The sequence below is a fragment of the Ovis canadensis genome, chromosome 19 (assembly GCF_042477335.2).
Source record: "Ovis canadensis isolate MfBH-ARS-UI-01 breed Bighorn chromosome 19, ARS-UI_OviCan_v2, whole genome shotgun sequence".
In the NCBI taxonomy this organism is placed as follows: Eukaryota; Metazoa; Chordata; class Mammalia; order Artiodactyla; family Bovidae; genus Ovis; species Ovis canadensis.
In genome coordinates this window covers 25518247-25537712 of record NC_091263.1, presented here as the reverse complement: position 1 = coordinate 25537712, position 19466 = coordinate 25518247, and the positions used below count along the sequence as shown (strand labels likewise).

General features: G+C 50.3%; 1 protein-coding gene across 1 annotated transcript in view; it reads right to left on the bottom strand.

Annotated features, from left to right (window-relative positions):
- ITGA9 (integrin subunit alpha 9) overlaps nt 1-18591 on the bottom strand; it is a 368409-nt gene extending 349818 nt beyond the window's left edge. Inside the window, exons 1-2 of the mRNA XM_069561451.1 lie at nt 18056-18591; nt 165-292 (exon numbers count right to left, since the gene is read on the bottom strand). Coding sequence (XP_069417552.1) covers nt 165-292; nt 18056-18240 — 313 coding nt within the window. The 5' untranslated portion in view covers nt 18241-18591. The remainder of the gene's footprint in view (nt 1-164; nt 293-18055) is intronic.
- Between the last annotated feature and the right edge of the window lie 875 nt (nt 18592-19466).

The window sequence follows — 19466 nt, the reverse complement described above, 5'->3', positions numbered from 1 at the left end:
GTGCATGGGTGGATGGATGGAAGGAGGAAAGGAAAGAAGGAAGGAAGGGAGGGAAGGAGGGAATGAAGGAGAGATGGAAAAGTGAGTGGATAGTTAGGAAGGAAAATAGGACCGTATGAGGATGGAGAACCCATCCCCATCTTGGCAGTGAAAAATCTACCCACCTCGAGCCATGTCCAGTTCGGTGCATCTCCGGTCGGGGTTGGTGTGGACTCGGCACTTAAACACAGCCCCAGGGGACTTCACTGAAGTGCTGTACTTGGAATCCGCCTTTGGTGCACCCACAAGGACCCTGCGCATCAAGAATAAAGGGCATTCGGTCACAACCCAGTACCAGGCAAGTGCAGCCAATGCTGAACCCTCACCCAGTCGTGAGTGTGTTGTCTGAATGCTGTCTGGGAGACGATCCCCAGCATTATGCGGTGCTGAGGGTGGTGGTGGGTGGGGGGAGAGGCAGAAGGAAGGGCCTCCTACTGTGAACCCGTCATGATTTTAACGTGCCTAGAGAAAATCTGAGTTTGCTTGGGAACACATACCACCAAAGGGTTCCTATCCAGAATGAAGAATTCCCCCAAATCAATAACGAATAATAGACCAAAGACTTAAACAGATGCTAGATGAAAGAAAAGTGGCCAATACACATACGAAAAGATGTTCGACTCTATCAGTCACCAGAGAAATCCAAATGAGATACCACTTCACATCCTCTAGACTAAAACCAGGAAGACTGAAAACACCAAGTGCTGGCAAGGATACGGGGCCCCGGGGACCCTCACCTTCCTGGTCAGAGTGTGAATGATCACAGCCACTTTGCAAAACAAACCAACAGCTCCTAAGAAAGCTAAACAGAGGCCTACCCTCGGACCCAGCAATCCGCTTTCTAGGAACACACCCAGCAGAAACACACGCATATGTCTACAGGAGACACACACAAAATACCGGGTCTGTAACAGCCCCAAACTAGAAGAAACCCTAAGAGCCATCAATGCTAGAATACATAGCTAAACTGTGGTATAGAAACAGAATTCCATACAGCAATGAAAAATCCTCACGGACAAATCTCACAAACACTGCGCAAAAAATACAGGGGACAGTAGTGTACTCAGTGCCTGAGTCCGTTTATCTGATATTCAAAAGCAGGTGAAATTTAAGGGTGGTGTTAGAGGTCAGGAACACACTGACCTCTCGGGAGAAGAAGAGGGGGTATAACCAGGAAGAAGGGTTTCTGGAGGAAGGTGCTTGAAAATGTTCTCTTTTTCAAACTGAGTTGTGTTTATACAAATGTGTGAATAATTTAAAATTGTGAAAATTTATTAAAAATTTTATGAATAAACAAAAAATGAGAAGTTTAGAAATGTCATTTCTACTGTGTCCCACTCTTGCTCCCCTCCCACGATATGTACCTTTAGGGTGACAGGAAAGAAGTAGCAACAGTGTGAAATTATAAACCACAACCTCTAGCCCAAGGCACACCAGAGCTAGATGAGTTTGCCTACAACAGGGCAAGAACGTGGCTGTACGTCCTTCATCTTGAACCAAAAAGCTGCCCCAAGGATGTTGCTTCTGATGAGTTGCTAAGTTGTGTCCAGCTATTTGCAACCCCACAGACTGTAGCCCACCAGTCTCCTCCTAGCCCGTGGGATTCTCCAGGCAAGAACACTGGAGTGGGTTGCGATTTCCTTCTCTGGGGGATCTTCCCAACCCAGGGGTTGAACCTGCATCTCCTGCTTTGGCAGGCAGGTTCTTTACCACTGAGCCACAAGGCAAGCCTGCCCTGGAAGATGAACCATTGTCCCCAGCAGGACCCTACTCCCCAGAGAAGAAGAGCAAGACGTGCCAAGACGACAGAGAGACACATTTGGGTATAGAACATGTTACAAAAACAATTCTGACCTAGAGTTTTGTGCCTAGTTTCTGCAAAGTAGTCAAATGGAAGAGCTGTAGCAGAAAATACCAGGCACCCTTGGTCAGGTACGGCTGGCGCTGAGCTACAAGGACCTGTACAATGAAACTTTAAACAGAATCCATGCTCATGCTTAAAGAGCAGACAGTGCCAAGCCATTTGCTCAGTGGAACGAGAGCCTATATCTGATTCTGTGAGTTGCCCATATCTCATGCAGCCCAGAAAGGAAATGCAATTCCCCTCCCAACAGTATCAGGCATGTTATGAAAAAGCTCACGTCCCACTGGCCTGGGAACGGAATGCATTCTCCTTTATGCATCTCTGGACAAGGTGACTAATAGCACAGGTTAGAAGGACCTTATGCAGCCCTCCTAGGGCAGCAGAAAGCGGAAGCAGGCTCCTCTCACTTGTTTCTGAAAGCCACCTTCATCTTGGGATCTCAAATGTTCACCTCAACCCTGGTCTCAGAATAACACTGCTCCCCTCTGACACTCTGGCTGAGCAAAGGGGTGCAGATCCTCAGATCAGACCATGGAGGACTGAGACCCTCAGATGGTCACTCAGCAAAGGCTGGCAGAGCCCACAAGGGACACCTCCCTAATCTGCTCAGAGACATGGTGTCAGGTTCATAAGGAGGCACGTGGGTCCCTGTGCTCAGTCCTTCAACCCCCAGGGAAACAGGAAGGCTCTCCTTACTGGAGCCTTTCTTTCCAGCTCAGTCTTAGAGAGTCTGTATATCTGATCCCGTAAGGAATCGAATCATATCACACTGGGTGTGAGAGGAGCTGGGCCCCCAACAGTGGGGGTTCCTATAAGCTGCCTGCTGCTGCTCAGTAACACCCCAGGATCTGCGACCCCCTGACCCTGCACCCAGTGCTCCCGGGGCAACTCCCAGCCCCATTCTCACCACGACGGGCCACAGCTGCAGAATCCCAAGCAGAAGCGGGGCTGGAACCCACTGCCTCTGGAAATCTTAGCAAGCACTTTCCCGAGCACGCCACGCCACCTCCATCACCCACACGAGGGCAGTTGGGCCGATCCACGGCTGCTCTCAGTCAAACGCAGAATGACCCTCTGAAGGAAACTCCAGTGAGAAGAAAGCCACATTAAGGGATCAATTTCCCCTCTGGCTTTGGGGGCTGGGCTTTGGAGTCACCGGAGCCGGCCAAGGGTGGCTCTCTCCAATGCTGGTTGTGTTTGCACAGGTGACAGTAATTAGCAGTTTGCCATCTCTACCCTGAAACACCCACCACCTTTCCACAAGGCAGACTGCAGGAGCTGCGGAGCATCAAATTCCTCCTTCAATCCAAAAGCCCCATGGGACAAGGCTGCGTCCAGAAATTCCCACCAACTCCCAATTTATATCAGCACAGTGAATAAACGCCAACTGCAATAGATGCTGCTAAAAAAAAATCACAATAAATAAATAAGGGGGAGAATTCAATGTGTACAAAGAATGGGGAATGGCTGCAAGAAACAATGGCAGGGGACTTTCCTGGTGGTCTAGTGGTTAAGACTCAGCATTCCCAATGCAGGGGTCACAGGTTCGACCCCTGGTCAGGGAACTAAGATCCCACACTCCATACAGCACAGCCAAAAAATAGACCTACATTTAAAACAGAAAAGAAAGAAAAAGTGGTCTATTTCCTCTATTGGTTATCCAACCTGGAAAGCTTAAATCCCAGGATGGGTTCTCTCAGCCGAGAGCTGAGACAGAGAAGCAAAAATTTATTTCAAAATCTAAAGTTGTAGAAGGGAGACTTCCGGTTGGGTCACCACACTTCCACTGCAGGGGGGCACAGGTTTGATCTCTGGTCAGCGTACTAGGATCTCACATGCCATGTGGCACAGCCCAAAAATAGAGAAAGAAAAAAAAATCTTGGAGAAAGGACCTGCTGAATCATACTTTCCTTCGAAGCCCAAGGTACTTGATGGTTCCAACAACAACGGCTGATGAAGCACCCGATTACCACCGTCTGGTTCAAACTCTTAATCAGCTGCTTGGAGGAGGAGGTTTCTTCCCCCCAAATCCTGTGTAACAGGAAATGAAGCAAGAGATAAGGGGGCATGTGTGCACGCGTGTGCCTGACATTCACAGGGTGGCTCGAGGGAGGACGAGCCTGTATCTCTGTGTTTACAGAACATCGTGGCTTCCTCCACAGCCTGGCGCTGCTCTTTACCTAGGCTGCAGGCCAGTAAGGCTGCTCCACAGCCCAGCTAATGAGCTTGCCTCTTCTGAAGTTAATTCAGCTGGCTATTGGCCTGGCTGATCCTGAGAGAGAGGACAGAGTTCAGGGCATGCCACTGAAAAGATGACATTGGCTTTTTCTCTCGCTCTGAGTTACACAGACATACCCTTCCCCCCAAATCTTTCCTGGCACTCTCGAAAAGACAATAAGATGCTCCTTTCTTCTGTACAGTTACCATCTCCAGGAGCCGAGCGTCCCCGCCAACAGGCTCCTCATGAAAAATCATCTGGCTGCTTCGGACCTTTGCTTGTTACTTCAAGTTGTGGTCCTCAGAGCAGCAGCATGGGAAACAACTGGGAGAATAAGGGGAAGGCGGAATCTCAGGCGCCATCCCTTTTCCACTAGATCAGAACGTGTTTTCTGGGTCTTCCCTGGTGGCCCAGCGGCTAAGACTCCGAGGTCCCAATGCAAGAGGGCAAGATTCAATATCCCTGGTCAGGGAACCAGATCCCCACGTCGCAACTGAGAGTTCAAATGCCACAACTAAAGATCCCTCATGCTGCCACGAAGATCGAAGATCCTGCATGTAACAAATAAGAACCGGCGCAGCCAGACACATAAATAAAAACAAAATAAATCTTCTTTAAAAAGAACATGCATTTTTTTACAAACTCTCCAGGTGACTTCTAAGAAGGGTTCTAGAACCACCTACAGTGATTACAAACAATCACTTTCATCTGGGGCCAGTATGAACAGACGACCCCTGAGAATCAAGCTCTCCTCTATCCCACTCCCAGTTAAAGATGCACAGAAACTGCCCAGGCAGTTCCCAGAGTTTCCTTCTTAACTCAGAGCTCGGGCTCCTCATTACGAGGACCGCCAGCCTGTACTGGGCAGGGGGAGTGTGCAGGTGTTGGGCTAGGCTCCCTCTGGGCTGAACTGCATTTCATCTTCACCACAAGCCTGCGGGAGGCACTGATATTATCCCTCCTTTACAGATGGAGGAGCAGGTGGCCACACGAGGTCATGGCACTCACCTGAGCCCACAGAGATGCCAAGTGCAGCACGCACCCTGGCAGTCGGGTGCAGTGCCCACTCCCCTACTCTGCCCTCCCCACATCAGCCAGAAAGGAGGAAAAGGGAGCCGACAGGGGCCAGCCACTCACACGTGTGACCTTGTCTGGAAAAGGCGCCTGATGCTCTGCAGGTGGCCCTGCGCTGAGACTCTGGATTGGAAGCTCCGTCCCCAAAGGCGGAAGCAGGCCTTTCTCCTCCCCATGAGGCCGAACTGCACTCGCCTTCCCGCTTTCCCAGAACATTCACTTTGCTGGTGCAAAAGTGCTGCCCAGAGGCTAGCCACCCCCAGCCCCTCGCCCCACCCCACCCCGCCGCCCTGAAATTTTATTGAAGTAATGTGTGCATGTGGGCTCAGTTGTGTCCGACTCTTTGCAACCCCCGTGAACTGTAGCCCCATGGACTGTAACCCCCACAATCTATAGCCCCGGGTTCTCCAGGCCCGAAGAGTGGAGTGGCGTGCCATTTCCTTCTCCAGGGGATCTTCCCCACCCAGGGATCAAACCCTCGTCCTGTATCTCCTGCATTGGCAGGCAAGTTCTTTACCAGCTGACCCACCGGAGAAGCCATTATTTACAGTAGATTTTAAATGTTTTGTTAATTTCTGCTCTACAGCACAGCTACTCAGCTATTCATATGTAATCTTTTTCATATTCTTTTCCATTATGTTTTGTCACAGGATATTGAATATACAGTTCCCTGTGCCATACAATAGGACCTTGATGTTTAGGAGAGAATAAAAGCAAAACATTCTCCGGTATAAATTGTACCAATGTATTCTTAGGTCAGTCTCCCAAGGCATTAGGAACAAAAGCTAAAAATAAACAAATGAGACCTAATCAAACTTACAAGCTTTTGCAACAAGGAAACCTAGACAAAATGAAAAAAGAACCTACAGAATGGGGGAAGATATTTGCAAACAATGCGACTGACAAGGGATTAATTTCCAAAACATACAAACAGCTTATACAACTCAACAACAACAAAAAACAAGCAACCCAAACAAAAAACGGGCAGAAGACCTAAATAGACATTTCTCCAAAGAAGACCTACAGAGGGTCAATAGGCACGTGAAAAGATGTTCAACATCGATAATGACTAGAGAAGTGCAAATCAAAACTACAATAAGGTGCCGCCTCTCTAAATGAGCAGTTCACGCACCTATCTGGAAATGCGGGCCCATCTGTTTATCTGCCAGCCCCAGCCATGCTCATGGATTGTCTGATTTCCCATCCGAGGCAATCCTGCTAGGCAGCGTCTCATGTGTTTTACTGAGATGATGGGCACACTGCTCGTAAGTGGCAGGGCTGGGGTTTGAACCCAGGGGTCCATGCCCAAAGGGCATACTCTTTCCAGTCCCTCTGAACTCCCTCCTATGTGGCAGTTTAAGTGCGCTCCATTTTTCCAACACAGCCACTTCCTTGGTTGACCTGTGTGGGGGAAGCTGGTCACCAGGGCTCTCATCCAGCCACCCATCCAGCTCTGAACCTACCCCCCACCCTCTGAGTGCAAACCACGGGTCAATTCCCCAGGGACACAGGTGGCAGGAAAGGGTTGAACCACAGCTGCCTCCTAGGGAAGGCTTGGAACTGACATTGTCCCCAAGGTTCCCTCTCTCCCACAAATACCGCAGCAGTGATTCCGCAGGGCAAAATTAAAGGCCAGACCAAGGACAGCAAGCGGGGATTAAAAACCTTAAACCCATTAGGTTTGCTTTCAGGCATTTGATCCCCAAACCAAAACTTCCCCGGGGACCTATGTTTTAGTTACAGGAGTAGAATTCAATCGCTGCGTGTCCACCGCACCTCAGGGAAACCCCAGGAATCACTCCACATCCATTCCTAGGCAAAACACAGCCAGGACTGGATGAGCCGGAGCCAGGAAAGCCACCTGACCACGCCAAATCCTGCACTCCCTGAGAAGGAAACTGGTGGAATTCCATGACCAACTGGGAAAGAACAGAGTCACGGGGCGGGGCCCACCTCGGAGAGGAATTAAACCCCCCTGGCTGCCCTGGATGGGAATAAAGGGTCCTCAGAGGCTGCTGCCCCAGCCAGGGGCTCAGGCCCTGGCAGATACACCCAGAGAAGGAAACATGGCGAAGAGCTGAGGTTTTCCTTCCCCACCTGAGAGCATCAGGTAGACATTAAAATCTGAGAGGCAGAGCAAGCTGCAGAACTCTGGGGACCTGGGTCTTGAGGTCTTCCTGTTGGTTTCTTGAGAAAATTTTTCTTCTCTAAGAAAAACAGGTCAATACTTTTACTTTTTGGCTAACATCCTCACCAGCTCCTTGGAACTGTGCATCTACCTTCCAGACTTATCTGGATGCTGACATGAAGGACAGGGCTCCCCAGAATAGGAGTGGCTTCCGATCTGCTCTCTGAGAGAAGGAAGAGCCATGCAAAATGACAGGTTTTATCGCACACTTGTCAGAACAGCCATCATCAAAAAAGACCGCAGATAACAAACGTAGAGAAAAGGGAACCCTCCTGCACTGTTGGTGGGAATGTAAACTGGTGCAGCCACCAGGGAGGCTCCTTAAAAACCTGAAAATAGAATCACCATATGATCCACAATTCTATTCCTAGAAAACAAACGATTCGAAAAGATACATGCATCCCAATATTCACAGCAGTATTATTTACAATAGCCAAGACTTGGAAGCAGCCTAAGTGTCCGACGACAGATGAATGGATAAAGATGTGGTATATATACAATGTGATATTACTCAGCCACAAGAAAGAAAGCAAATGGCAAAATTTCAAGAACATGGATGGACTTGGATGGTGTTATGCTCAGTGAAATAAGTCAGAGAAAGACATATACTCTATGCTATCACTCATGTGTGGAACCTAAAACATAAGACAAACAAATGAATATAGCAAAACAGAAACAGACTCAGATATAGAGAACTAGTGCTTGCCAAAGGGAAGAGGGAAGTGGGGAGGAGCAAGATCGTGGTAGGAAATTGTGTGTGTGTCAGTCACTCGGTCGTGTCTGACTCTTGCAACCCCATGGACTGTAGCCCACCAGGCTCCTCTGTCCGTGGAATTCTCCAAGCAAGAATACTGGAGTGGGTAGCCATTCCATTTTCCACGGATCTTCCTGACCTAGGGATTGAACCCAGGTCTCTGCATTGCAGGCAGATTCTTTACTGCCTGAGCTACCAGGGAAGCCCTAAAGAGGTACAAATTACTGTACATAAAATAAATAAGCTACAAGCAAACATTGAACAGCACAGGGAATGTAGTCAATATTTTATAATTACTTTATAAGTATGATCTATAAAAATATTGACTCACTATGTTGTACACTTGAAACATGTAATATTATAAACCAATTATACTCGGGTTTTAAAAAGATTTTTAAAAATTTCAGGCTTTACAATCCCACAAGTCTCCTATTAAAGTAGCCAACTCAGATCTTTGGAAACAGACATATGAATAAATAAAGAAAAATGCAGATTGATGCTGAGCATGACCAAAATTTTAGAGACGACACATAATAAAGAGCGCCTCATTCATTTCTGTATGGAGTGCTGACGTTCAAATTTTGATAAATGAATGAATCAACAAATGCTCTGAAAGCAAAATTTTAGCATCTGAAGTCAGGATGAAGATCATTAGCTTGGAATGTTGGACCAAAGAAACAGTAAGAAAGAGCTACTCAGATTTAGCCAGGTTCTAGTATGTGGTGCATGTTATGTTTCAGGCTTTGCAGACAAAATCTCATTTAATTCCCCCCACAATGTCATGCAGTACAAACTCTCCCTGTTCCTCTTTCGTAGAGGAGAGACTGAGGCTCAAACACCTGAAGTAACTTGCTAAGAACACACAGCTTCTAAATGGGGGCGAAGTCAGGCCTGCAGGGCCACTGTACATCTCGACAGCCCCCCTGCTATGGCTCAGACCACAGATTTGGTTGTTGCTAGGGAACCAGGGGCCATAAGGAAGGCAGAGTCAGGAAGGACCCCACTCCCCTGAGTGTAGAACATCCACTTTAGGACCCAAGCTGGTGGAGAGGTGGTGCCAGGACCCTGCGCACTGCTGCCCTTGAGGGGGCCTGCACACAGCCGGCTTTGCTCTGGGGTGTGTGCGTGTTGCAGCATTTCCAGGCTACACAGTCCAGAAGGGCTGGGAGAGCTTCAACACACAGAGGGACTGAGATGGAAGAAATTCATTCCCTGCCTTTTTGATGTTGAGCTTTGCAGGGGGCGGGGGGCAGACCTAAATCATCTTTGCTCTCAAAAACCGCTGGCCATTTATACAGAGATTCTGAGTCTGAGTGGGTTTCTTTAACAATGTTACAAATCCAGGGGTGAATCCTGAACACCAGCAGACCTGGCATCCTTCCCCATCTACTCTCCAAAGAAAACTTTTTCAGTAAGCCCTGGGAGCCAGGAGCACTCAAGGGAGCAGATGGAGGGAGGGAAACCCAGAGAGGTTGGGACGGATACAAGGAATATTCCAGAATGCTCCATATTTCCTAGGACGGATACAAGGAATATTCCAGAACACTCCATATTTCCTAGGACATATCTGTCTTAACTGACCTAGGGTGAGAGCAGACCCTACAAACATCCCTGGCAGAATGACTGGTCCCTCTTTCCTGAGGGATTGAACATCTCTGGAAAGCAAAACCCCAGTATCTCCACACAGGCAGCCAGCAGGTCCTGAATAAACGTCTGCAAAGGGTGTCATTGGTAAGCTTCCAGAACCTTCTCAAGAAAGCAGGACAGAGTCTCACAACACAAATGTCTGGGTGCCTTGAGGCCCTAAACTCTTAACTCTTGCCTTCTTGAGAGGCAAAGGTGCAGGCCTCAGTTCAACTACTCTGTCCCTCCATGCCTCAGCTTCCCCCTTATGAATGAGGCTACAATGACGACTAGCTGAAGCAACTGCAGGGAACGTTAAGTGAGTTAATGCACATGAAGCACGTAGACCGGTACTCAACAAGGGCTAAGCAATCAGCAGTGCTGTGGCTGCCGCTGCTACAAATTTAAACTCGTAACAAGAGTCCCAGAAAAGCAGAAACTGGGGACCAAGTGACCCCGTGGTTTCAAAGACTGGATTCTCACCAATCTTGGATTCACTTTCACTTCCTAAGGATCCCTCTAGAAAAAAAAAAAAGATGACGATCAAACACTTTTATCTGCTTTAGTTGGTCACCAAATCCACATGGCTTAAAGCTTTGTGGGTCACAAGATACCAGGGTTGCAGCTCTGGTCAGCGACTCAGGGTAAGGTGGGAGCTCTCTTCCTCCTCCGACCCTCGCCTGTGATTTCCCCGAGGCCAGCAAGAGGCAGCCTGTCTGCTTCAGGGCTCATTCTAACAGCCCAGAATCCCAGCAATGCCCAGGCTGATACAACAGGGTGAGCAGGAGCACAGATTATCCCAGACACGCTGCAGGCCAAGGGACACACCTCACGCGGCCCTTCACACACGATGGGCTCCGCGTCCACCACTGAGGCATCCAGCACCTCGTGCCATCCAGCTGCAAGGGGATAGTTAGCTGACAGCCACCAGCTGCTGCCCCTTCCAGGCAATCAAGCTGAGGCCAGGCCTTCCCCAGGCAACCAAGGGGACTGACTATGATCATATGGAGTGCTGGGGATTGGGGCTGCCCCTGTTGAGTTGGCTGAGACTTTTTCTTACTGATTTTTATTGAAGTATAGTTGATTTACAACGTTGTTAATTCCTATTATAGAGCAAAGTGATTCAGTTGTATATATAAACATATATTCTTTTTAAAAAATATTCTTTTCCACTATGGCTTATCATAGGGTATTTTTTAAATTGGAGGATAGTTACTTTACAATGTTGTGTTAGTTTCTGCTGTACAGCAATGCGAATCAGCTGTTAGGTATACTTATATCTTCTTCCTCTTGACCCTGCCTCCCACCCCCTCATCGCACCCATCTCGGTCATCACAGAGCACCAGGCTGAGTTCCCTACTCTATACAGCAGCTTCCCTCTAAGTTGGCTGAGACTTTTATCAGGCCTGCATCACCATCTGAGGCTTTCCCTGCCCAGTTCTGTTTCATCTCCCCTGTTCTTTCATCCACCTTACTCCCCACCCCCATAATTCTTTTCAACTCCTATCTCTGTCTTAGCATCTGCTTCCCAGAGGACACAGACTGACCGAGGGCCCCAGTGCATACTGATTACCCAAGGCTGCAAAGGACCCTGGTCAAGGCATGTAACTCCGTGAGCCTTACTTTTCCATCTGGCAAACTGGACACCGGTCACCACGTGGTCCCGAAGATTCCCCTAGAGACTATTACACTTGTGAAAGATTGGACCTCTTGCAGATGCCCAGCAAGTCCTATCTGATGGGGTCGTTTGTTTTGATTTCTTAAAGTTACATGCTACTCCCTTGAAAGCAAGTGGTTTCTGAGAACACCATGGCTGCTTTTAATAAATGTGACAACAGCATCCTCCGCAGACAGATCACAATGGGAGTTATCAGAAGGAGACCGTTTCCTGACCGGCAGCAGCTCGCTGGGGACTCAGAGCTGGCCAGGGCCCGGCCCTTCACACTCTCACACTCTGGGCTGTTAGAGACTGGCGGGAGAGAGTCTGTCTTCTTGCCCTGGAAGGTTCTCTCCGGAGTGTGACAGCTGCCTCTGGCCCGGCTAGCGTTCAGCACTAGCTCAGGAAACAGCACCCTCGCCAGCTTCTTGAGATCTTCAGGGAAATGTCACGAAAACCCTCAAGGGATGCTGTCTGGGGCCCCTTAGAACTGGGGCCTCATACACGTGTCACCTCTTCTTGAGCACTTTGAAAAAGCAGGCACTGCAGGGCTAGTAAGAACCGGGAACAAGATCTGAAAAAGCTACTTCCAGAAAACCCAGATGGGGAAGTGGGGTTCTAGCCCGTCCTGGGAGCCGGGCATGGAGAGCACAAAGACCTCGCCACAGAGGTTATGAGACAGCCTGGCTACCACCAGCATTTCTGGGTGCCTCTGCACAAAGTCAGGTCGGGGCGGGGAACAGGGCCCATGGTCCCAGCGTCCCCCTTCTGAAGGTTCTATCTTCATGGGGCTCTTTTCTGCCCATCAGAACTCCCCAAGCCTGCCTGAGGACCTGCTCTCCCACATCAGAGCCCACACCTTATTTCTGCCTGACGTACAAAGCAAGAAGCCCACAGTCTTCTCACCCATCAGGCTGAGTGCATTTTTCATTCTTGAATCCCCAGCCCTCAGCATAGAGCAGGCACTCCAATGTTTGATGGATGAAAAGAGGCCGCCAGCTATTAAGCTTTAATTAAATTTAAGCTCCCTCATTTCAGTTTTAATACTCAGATATGCAGAGGCTGACTTTTTTTTTTTTTTTTGGTTACATCGCCTTTGGATCTCTATCGAGCTGTTTAAGACACAAATCAGGGACTTCCCTGGCAGTCTGGTAGTTAAGACTTCACCTTCCAAGGCTGGGGGTGCCAGTTTGATCCTTGGTCAGGGAACTAAGATACCACATGCCTCATGGTCAAAAAAATCAAAACGTAAAACAGAAGTGATATTGTAAAAAATTCAATAATAAAAAAAAAAGACACAAGTCATTGCTCCAAACAAGCACTGGAACTCTCTGCAATGGTGAAAATGTCCTGTGTGCTGTTGAAAACAGCATCCACAAGGCACATGAAGCTACTGACAAGTTGAAGTGTAGTGGTGTTACTGCAGATCTGAATTCTTCATTTTATTTGGCTGCATTTTTTTTAAGGCTACACAGCATGGGATGCAGGATCTTAGCTCCCCAACTAGGGATCAAACCCATGCCCTCAGCAGTGAAAGCACAGAGTCTTAACCACTGGACCACCTGGGAAATCCCTGGTAGTAATTAACTTAAATGGCAATACACCTGGCTCGGGGCCACTGCACTGGAAGTGCAGAACCAGCTAGCTCGTTCTCTTAACTCTCAAGCTTCATGCAAATGAGAGGATGCCATGTCCCCCTCGGCTCTGAATCGCCTCCTGTTCCTCACTGAGTGATGCTCAGACAACCTTAACAAAGCGCAATGCCGGCGCCTCTTCCATTTCCGAGCACTTGCTCTGGGCTGGAGCACGGCAGTCTTGATGTGTCCCGGGAGATGGGGGCAGGAAGCACGTCTCCAGAAAGGAAGCCAGGGCACCCAACCGCCTCAGACTCCGGGGCGTCTGGGGCCAAGAGGAAGGAGGGGAGGGGAGGGTGTGAAAGAACCCCGTTCCGGGGCCTGGACGTCTGCCGGGCTGCATGTATTTATCTCACAGGGTGTCATAGTTGTCTGCCCTGCAGCTGAGGGACTGTCCATGTCTACAGGAAGGGGACAGAAATCTGCTTTGTCCGTGTTCCCTGGTACCTCTTGCTCATTGTTCAAAGGGGGCGAGAAGAGCCGGGGGGTGGCAGGTTTGGGAGAGGACGCCAGCTCAGGGCAGGCCGATGGGGATCACTGGGAAAAAATAGAAACCAAGTCCCTTGCGTGTTTGCATCCAAACTGATACCAGCGACATCTATCACACTCCCTGGGGTACTGCGTCCACCTGGCCACGGGGACAACGCTCACTGCCCAGAGCATGCGGCAGAGGCCACTCAAGCCACGCCTTCGGAGAGAGGCGGGGTCGTGCTCCGTTCTCAAGGCAGCATGACGGCAGGTGCAGGATGCAGGGTCCGCGGCTCAGAAGGCAACCCCCCCCACCCCCACCCCCCCGCCCCACACACGGAGAGCTAGCACCTCCGGTCAGTGACAATTCTGGTTTAAAAACGAAATGCTCGGGATGCTCAGTTATGGGGTTCGAGAAGACGCACTGGTTCCACTGACAGGGCACGTGCGGGTGCTCCGTGATGTGTGCCTGGGGGGCCCTCGGTCTGGGGACCCCTCCTCTCTGGCGCCTGCAGAGCCCCCACTGACTGTAGTGTGAGTGCTCTCTCACCACACAGCACTCCCCTCCCTCCTTACCTTACACAAGACAAATCCTCCCACCTGTAAAAAGGTGTTTAGTTAGCCTGAGGCAAAACTATTAAACCATGAAAGACTGAATGAAGAAGCTAAAGAATAATCTCTGCTCAAGAAGGAAGAAGACATAAGGTTTAGTGAACACTGCCTTCTGTTCCATTCAGGGTTTCAATACATGACTTTTCCTCATCACGTCTATCACTTACCTCCCACACCCAACCCGATTCTCTGTCATCTTTATTTAAGTCTCCTTCATGCAGGTGGCTCTGCTCTCCCATTGGACTGGAGCAGCCCTTTGGTACGCTACTACACAGTTAATACATCCCCCTAAAGTTCACATTTCAGCTTCAGTGGCACTATGGAAACTCAGAGAAAATGCCTGAAAGCCTCCCTCCCTCTCTGACGGAGTGATTCTAAGCCCAGGAACTTATGCAAAGGAAATAATTAAGGATGTCCGCAAGGCTTTTGTTAGAAGGATGTTTACCCTGCTGCTGTTTATAATCGTGAATCACTGGGAACAACTTGCCTGTCCCCCAAGCAAAGCTAAAAGATCCAGGACCCAAGGACTGCCTGGTAGGTAGAGACCAACCATCAGTCACTAAGTCAATCAACAAACCCCAGAGCTGAAAGTTAAGGTAGAGACGAGTAACAGTTCCAGATTCCACAGGGCCTGAATCATACAAATATAGGGCAACTACCCTTAAGAAAATGAATACAAAATTATGAGTACAGGATTAAGCACAGGGCCCGGGCAGAGGCCTATGCAAGTGAGAGGCCTTTGGAGGAAGTTTTATCAGTATCTAAAAAGTCTAACCTCTAAAGATAGAAGGAAAAGAAAGAAGAAAATAGGAGATGCTGGAAGTCTCTTCCTTCAAAGGCCATGGTATACCAAGACTGGGCAGCCCAGTTAGCAGAGAATAATGTTCAAGGTCTAAGACCAAGAAGCAGGAGAAGGGAGATAAGAACAGGGAGAAAGATGCTTGGCGGTGGTTGAGTCGCTCAGTCATGTCTGACTCTTGCAAGCCCATGGACTGTAGCCTGCCAGGCTCCTCTGTCCGTGGGATTCTCCAGGCAAGAATACTGGAGTGGGTTGCCATTCCCTTCTCCAGAGGATCTTCCTGACCCAGGAATCAAAGCCGGGTCTCCTGCATTGCAGGCAGATTCTTTACTGACTAAGCTATGAAGGAAGCCCAAGATGCTTGGAAGAAACAGCAGAAGGATACAAGTCAAGGAGATAAGCAAGAACTAATACAAAATTAAGGCAGTGTGGAGTGGGGGGAGAGGCAAAGGAAAACTGCTTTAAATAGATCACAGGAGGGATTAGTTGGTACTTGAAAAATTATAGGGACAAGCAGTCAGATAAAAAGCACAGGGTGTTGGGAGACTGGGATTGATATACATATACACTCCTATGTGTAAAATAGGAAATTAATGAGAACCTGCTGCAGAGCATAGGAAACCCTACATAATACTCTGCAGTGACAGAGAGGGGAAGGAAATCCAAGTAAGAGGGGACATACATACAGGTATAACTGATTCACCTTGTGTACAGTGGACACTAACACGACGCTGTAAGGCAACTATACCCCAAGAGAATTTAATAAGAATAAGTCATGGAGATGTAATATGCAGCCCAGTGACTATCGTTAACAATACTGTATCGCATGTTTAAAAGTTGCTAAGAGAGTAAGTCTTCAGAGTTCTCATGGCACACCAAATGGTAACTGTGTCTGATGACAGATGTTAGGATGAACTTACTGTGGTGACCATTTCATAATATATGTGTGTATCAAGTCATTATGCTGTACACCTGGAATTAATGTTATATGTGAATTATATCTCAATAATAATATTAAAAAAGAATATGAAAAAAAAGAGTAGCGCACTCAGTATAAGAAGCAGAGAGAAAGCTTTTGAGACCAGCAGCCTGGCTGTGATGAGGGGCTCCTCTAAATCCCTGAAATATCTGCCCCACATCTCCACTGACACCACGCCACTAACCAGCATGACCCTCCATCCTCAGCCCCTCTCTGCCGCATACCCTGGGTCTTTTCCTGCCCTTGCCAAATTTATTCACATCACACAGGCTTTCTTCATCCTCTTTTTTAAAACAAAGCAGGCCAGGAACATCCCTGGTGGTCCAACAGTTAAGACTCTGTGCTTCCACTGCAGGGGGCCCAGGTTTGATCCCTGGTTGGGGACCCAAAGATCTCACATGCAGTGCGGCTTGGCCAAAAGACTTTTTTAAAAAAAGCAGACTGAACTCTTTTTCCAGGTCTTGACTCCCCCTACTTGCTCTGAGCTAAGGCAGCTTCCACCTGTGGCCTGTCCAAGTCCAGGAGGTAGGTCCTGGCAGCTCTCTGTACGGCAAAGGTCCTCCGGCATCAGTGATGCTTCAGCTTCCCCGCCTGCCCCTCCTCAGCAGCCCCCTGCCCTGACTAGTCCTATTTTTGACAGCCCTCCCCACACGCTTTGTGCCAAGGTCACACAGTCCCGGAGCCTAGCCTCGGATCCTGGGATGTGTTCTCTACATGCTCCTGCCCAGGCCACCTTCTCTACCAAATTCAAAGTCCACAGGGGACACTGAGTACACGGGAGGACACAGAAAAGGTGTCAGCCTGCTTTGCTGTCAAGGGGGGATTTGGCAATTGCAGGAAATGACAGTTGGCTTTTAACTCAGGAACTGGGGTAAACAGTAGGGAGGGAGACAGGGAACTGGTCAGGAGCTACACAAAGACCTTCAAAGCTGGTTCTCCTGGAGGCAGCTCTCCTAAACATCATGATTGTTAAAGGGCTGGCAGGTCACAAAGTTCTCGATTTTCCAGGAATGCTCAGGACTTGAATCTACTAACCCTCCCAGTTCCATCAGTCTCTGACCAATTCCAGGTGGAAATGCAAGCTGAGCACAGAGGAGGTCTGACTTTGCCCTTCCAGCCTGCAATCCCTTAAGGATGCTCACAATAAAACCAGTCCTGGACTAGCTGCCGCCTAGGCCCCCACTGGGGAACAATCCACGCCCTACCTCTTTGAGGAGTGCCTGACCTCTCCTGTGGTTGTTTCACTTGCTCTTATGCTCGACGAAAGGGCCAAGGAGAGACCAACCTCCCTGGTGCTTCTCCTCTGGGGTTGGCCACTCAAGCTCTGCGCCCCTTTGCAGATAGTGCCTAATGAGGAGAGCTCCCACCCCTAGGGGCTCTCAGGGGGACATTCAGGGGGCAGCTGTCCTCCTCGGCCGCTATATAGTGCTTGTCTCCAGGGCAGCCGCCTCCATGTGCGGTGAGACCCTGGCCGCCCCAGAAATCACTCACTAGCCAGCCCTACCGGCCTTGTCACTGAGCGTCCTGGATTGTCCGCCTTCCCTGCCTTCCCGACCCTCTCGGCTCGCTTCCCCAGAGGGGCTGATGAGCCTGAGGACCACTCAGCTGGCATCTCCCCCAGGCACACCGAGCGAGCCCACTCGCCCTCGCATTTCGCGATTACGCTGCTTCCAGCGGCAGAGCCGGCAGGAGTGGCTTAAACCGAGGCAGTCGTAGTGGGGGGTGGGGGGAGTCACCAAGAGTTCTCGAAACTGAGAAGTCTGCCGGTCACCCCGGAGAGGGACTTTCGAGGTGCTGGCCCGGCCTCTGGAGCCCCGTGGAGGCAGAGTAACCAAGTTACTTCGCGACCCCGAGTTAAGCCGAGACTGCCTGGGAGGCCGAGGGGCAATCCCGGTGGTTCTCCCACCCGGAGAGGCGCCCGGCCCCCTCCGCCTGGGGAGCCCACCGGGTCGTCCGGGACCGGAGACTGTGTCTTCCCTAGTCCCTTCTTTTCCTAGGCGGCCGGGCTGCGCGCAACGGAGACATTTAAATCGCCCCCTCGGGACGGCGGCGTGGAGAGGCCGGAAAGGCGGCGGCGGCCTGGGGGCTGCAGCGGGACCCGGCCGGGCCGGGCTGCGGTCGGGGTCCGGGCCGGGAGGGCACTCACCAGCGCGTGTTGTCGTGGAAGTGCTCCAGCACCGCGTAGCCGAAGAAGGACCCGGCAGGACCTTGGAAGCGCACTGGGCGCTGCGGGTCCAGGTTGTAGGCGCCCGCAGGGGTCCCTGCAGCCACCAACGCCAGGAGCAGCGCGCGGAGCCCCCCGGCGCCCCTCTGGGCCGCCGAGCCGCCCATCCCCAGCTGGCCGCCGCCCTCCCCTGAGCCCCGCGAGCAGGGCGCCGAGCGCGCCGGCGGAGGGGCCGAGGGGTCCGCCGACGGCCGAGAGGCTCCTGGGGGCCGGAACCCTGCGCTCGGGCTCAGGCGGGACGCGGTGCCGGGCTGGGGGCGGTGGGCCGAGCGGGCGCCGTAGGAGAGCACAGGGGCGGCCCGGAGCGGCCGGCGTCCTCTGTCCAGCCGAGAAGTGTGCGCGCTCGGAGCGAGTGGGTCCCGGGCCGGGCGGCGCTGGACTGCGGAGAGGCGCGCCCGCGGGGTGGGCGGCCTGAGTGGCCGGCGGCGGAACGGCGCAGCAGCGCTCCCTGCGGGCCGCGAGCCCGGCACCACCTCCCGCGGCCGCGGAGGAGCCCAGAGACCCGCCCCAGCGCCGTGTCCCCGGCGAGCCCTGGGCGCCGGGCCCTGAGGCCACCCTACTTGTATTTTGTGTTTTTACTCATTTCTTGATATGTCTTTGTAGGAACCATTAATTTTATTAATTTTTTAAAGAACCCACTTTTAACGTTAATGATTTTTTCTGTAACTCATTTACTTTCCAATTTTAAAATTTTATCAATTTGTTTTTATCTTTCTTTTCTTCTACTTTCTCTAGATTTGCAACATTTTTCTCTAGTACCATGAGATGAACGCTTAGATTTTTAGCCTATTTTTGTTTTTCTAATATATATATTATTTGTAATATGCAGTATATATAAAATATTATATTGCTCCTTGAAAGAAAAGCTATGACCAACCTAGACATTATATTAAAATACAGAGAACTTACTTTGCCAACAAAGGTCTGTCCAGTCAAAGCTATGGTTTTTCCAGTAGTCATGTATGGATATGAGAGCTGGACCATAAAGAAAGCTGAGCACCAAAGAACTGATGCTTTTGAACTGTGGTGGTGGTGGAGAAGACTCCTGAGAATCCCTTGGACTGCAAGGAGATCCAACCAGTCCATCCCAAAGGAAATCAGTCCTGGGTGTTCATTGGAAGGATTGATGCTGAAGCTGAAATTCCAATACTTTGGCCACCTGGTGCGAAGAACTGACCCTGATGCTGGGAAAGATTGAAGGCAGGAGGAGAAGGGGACGACAAAGGATGAGAAGGTTGGATGGCATCACCGACTGTATGGACATAAGTTTGAGTAAGCTCTGGGAGTTGGTGATGGACAGGGAAGCCTGGCGTGCTGCAGTCCACGGGGTCGC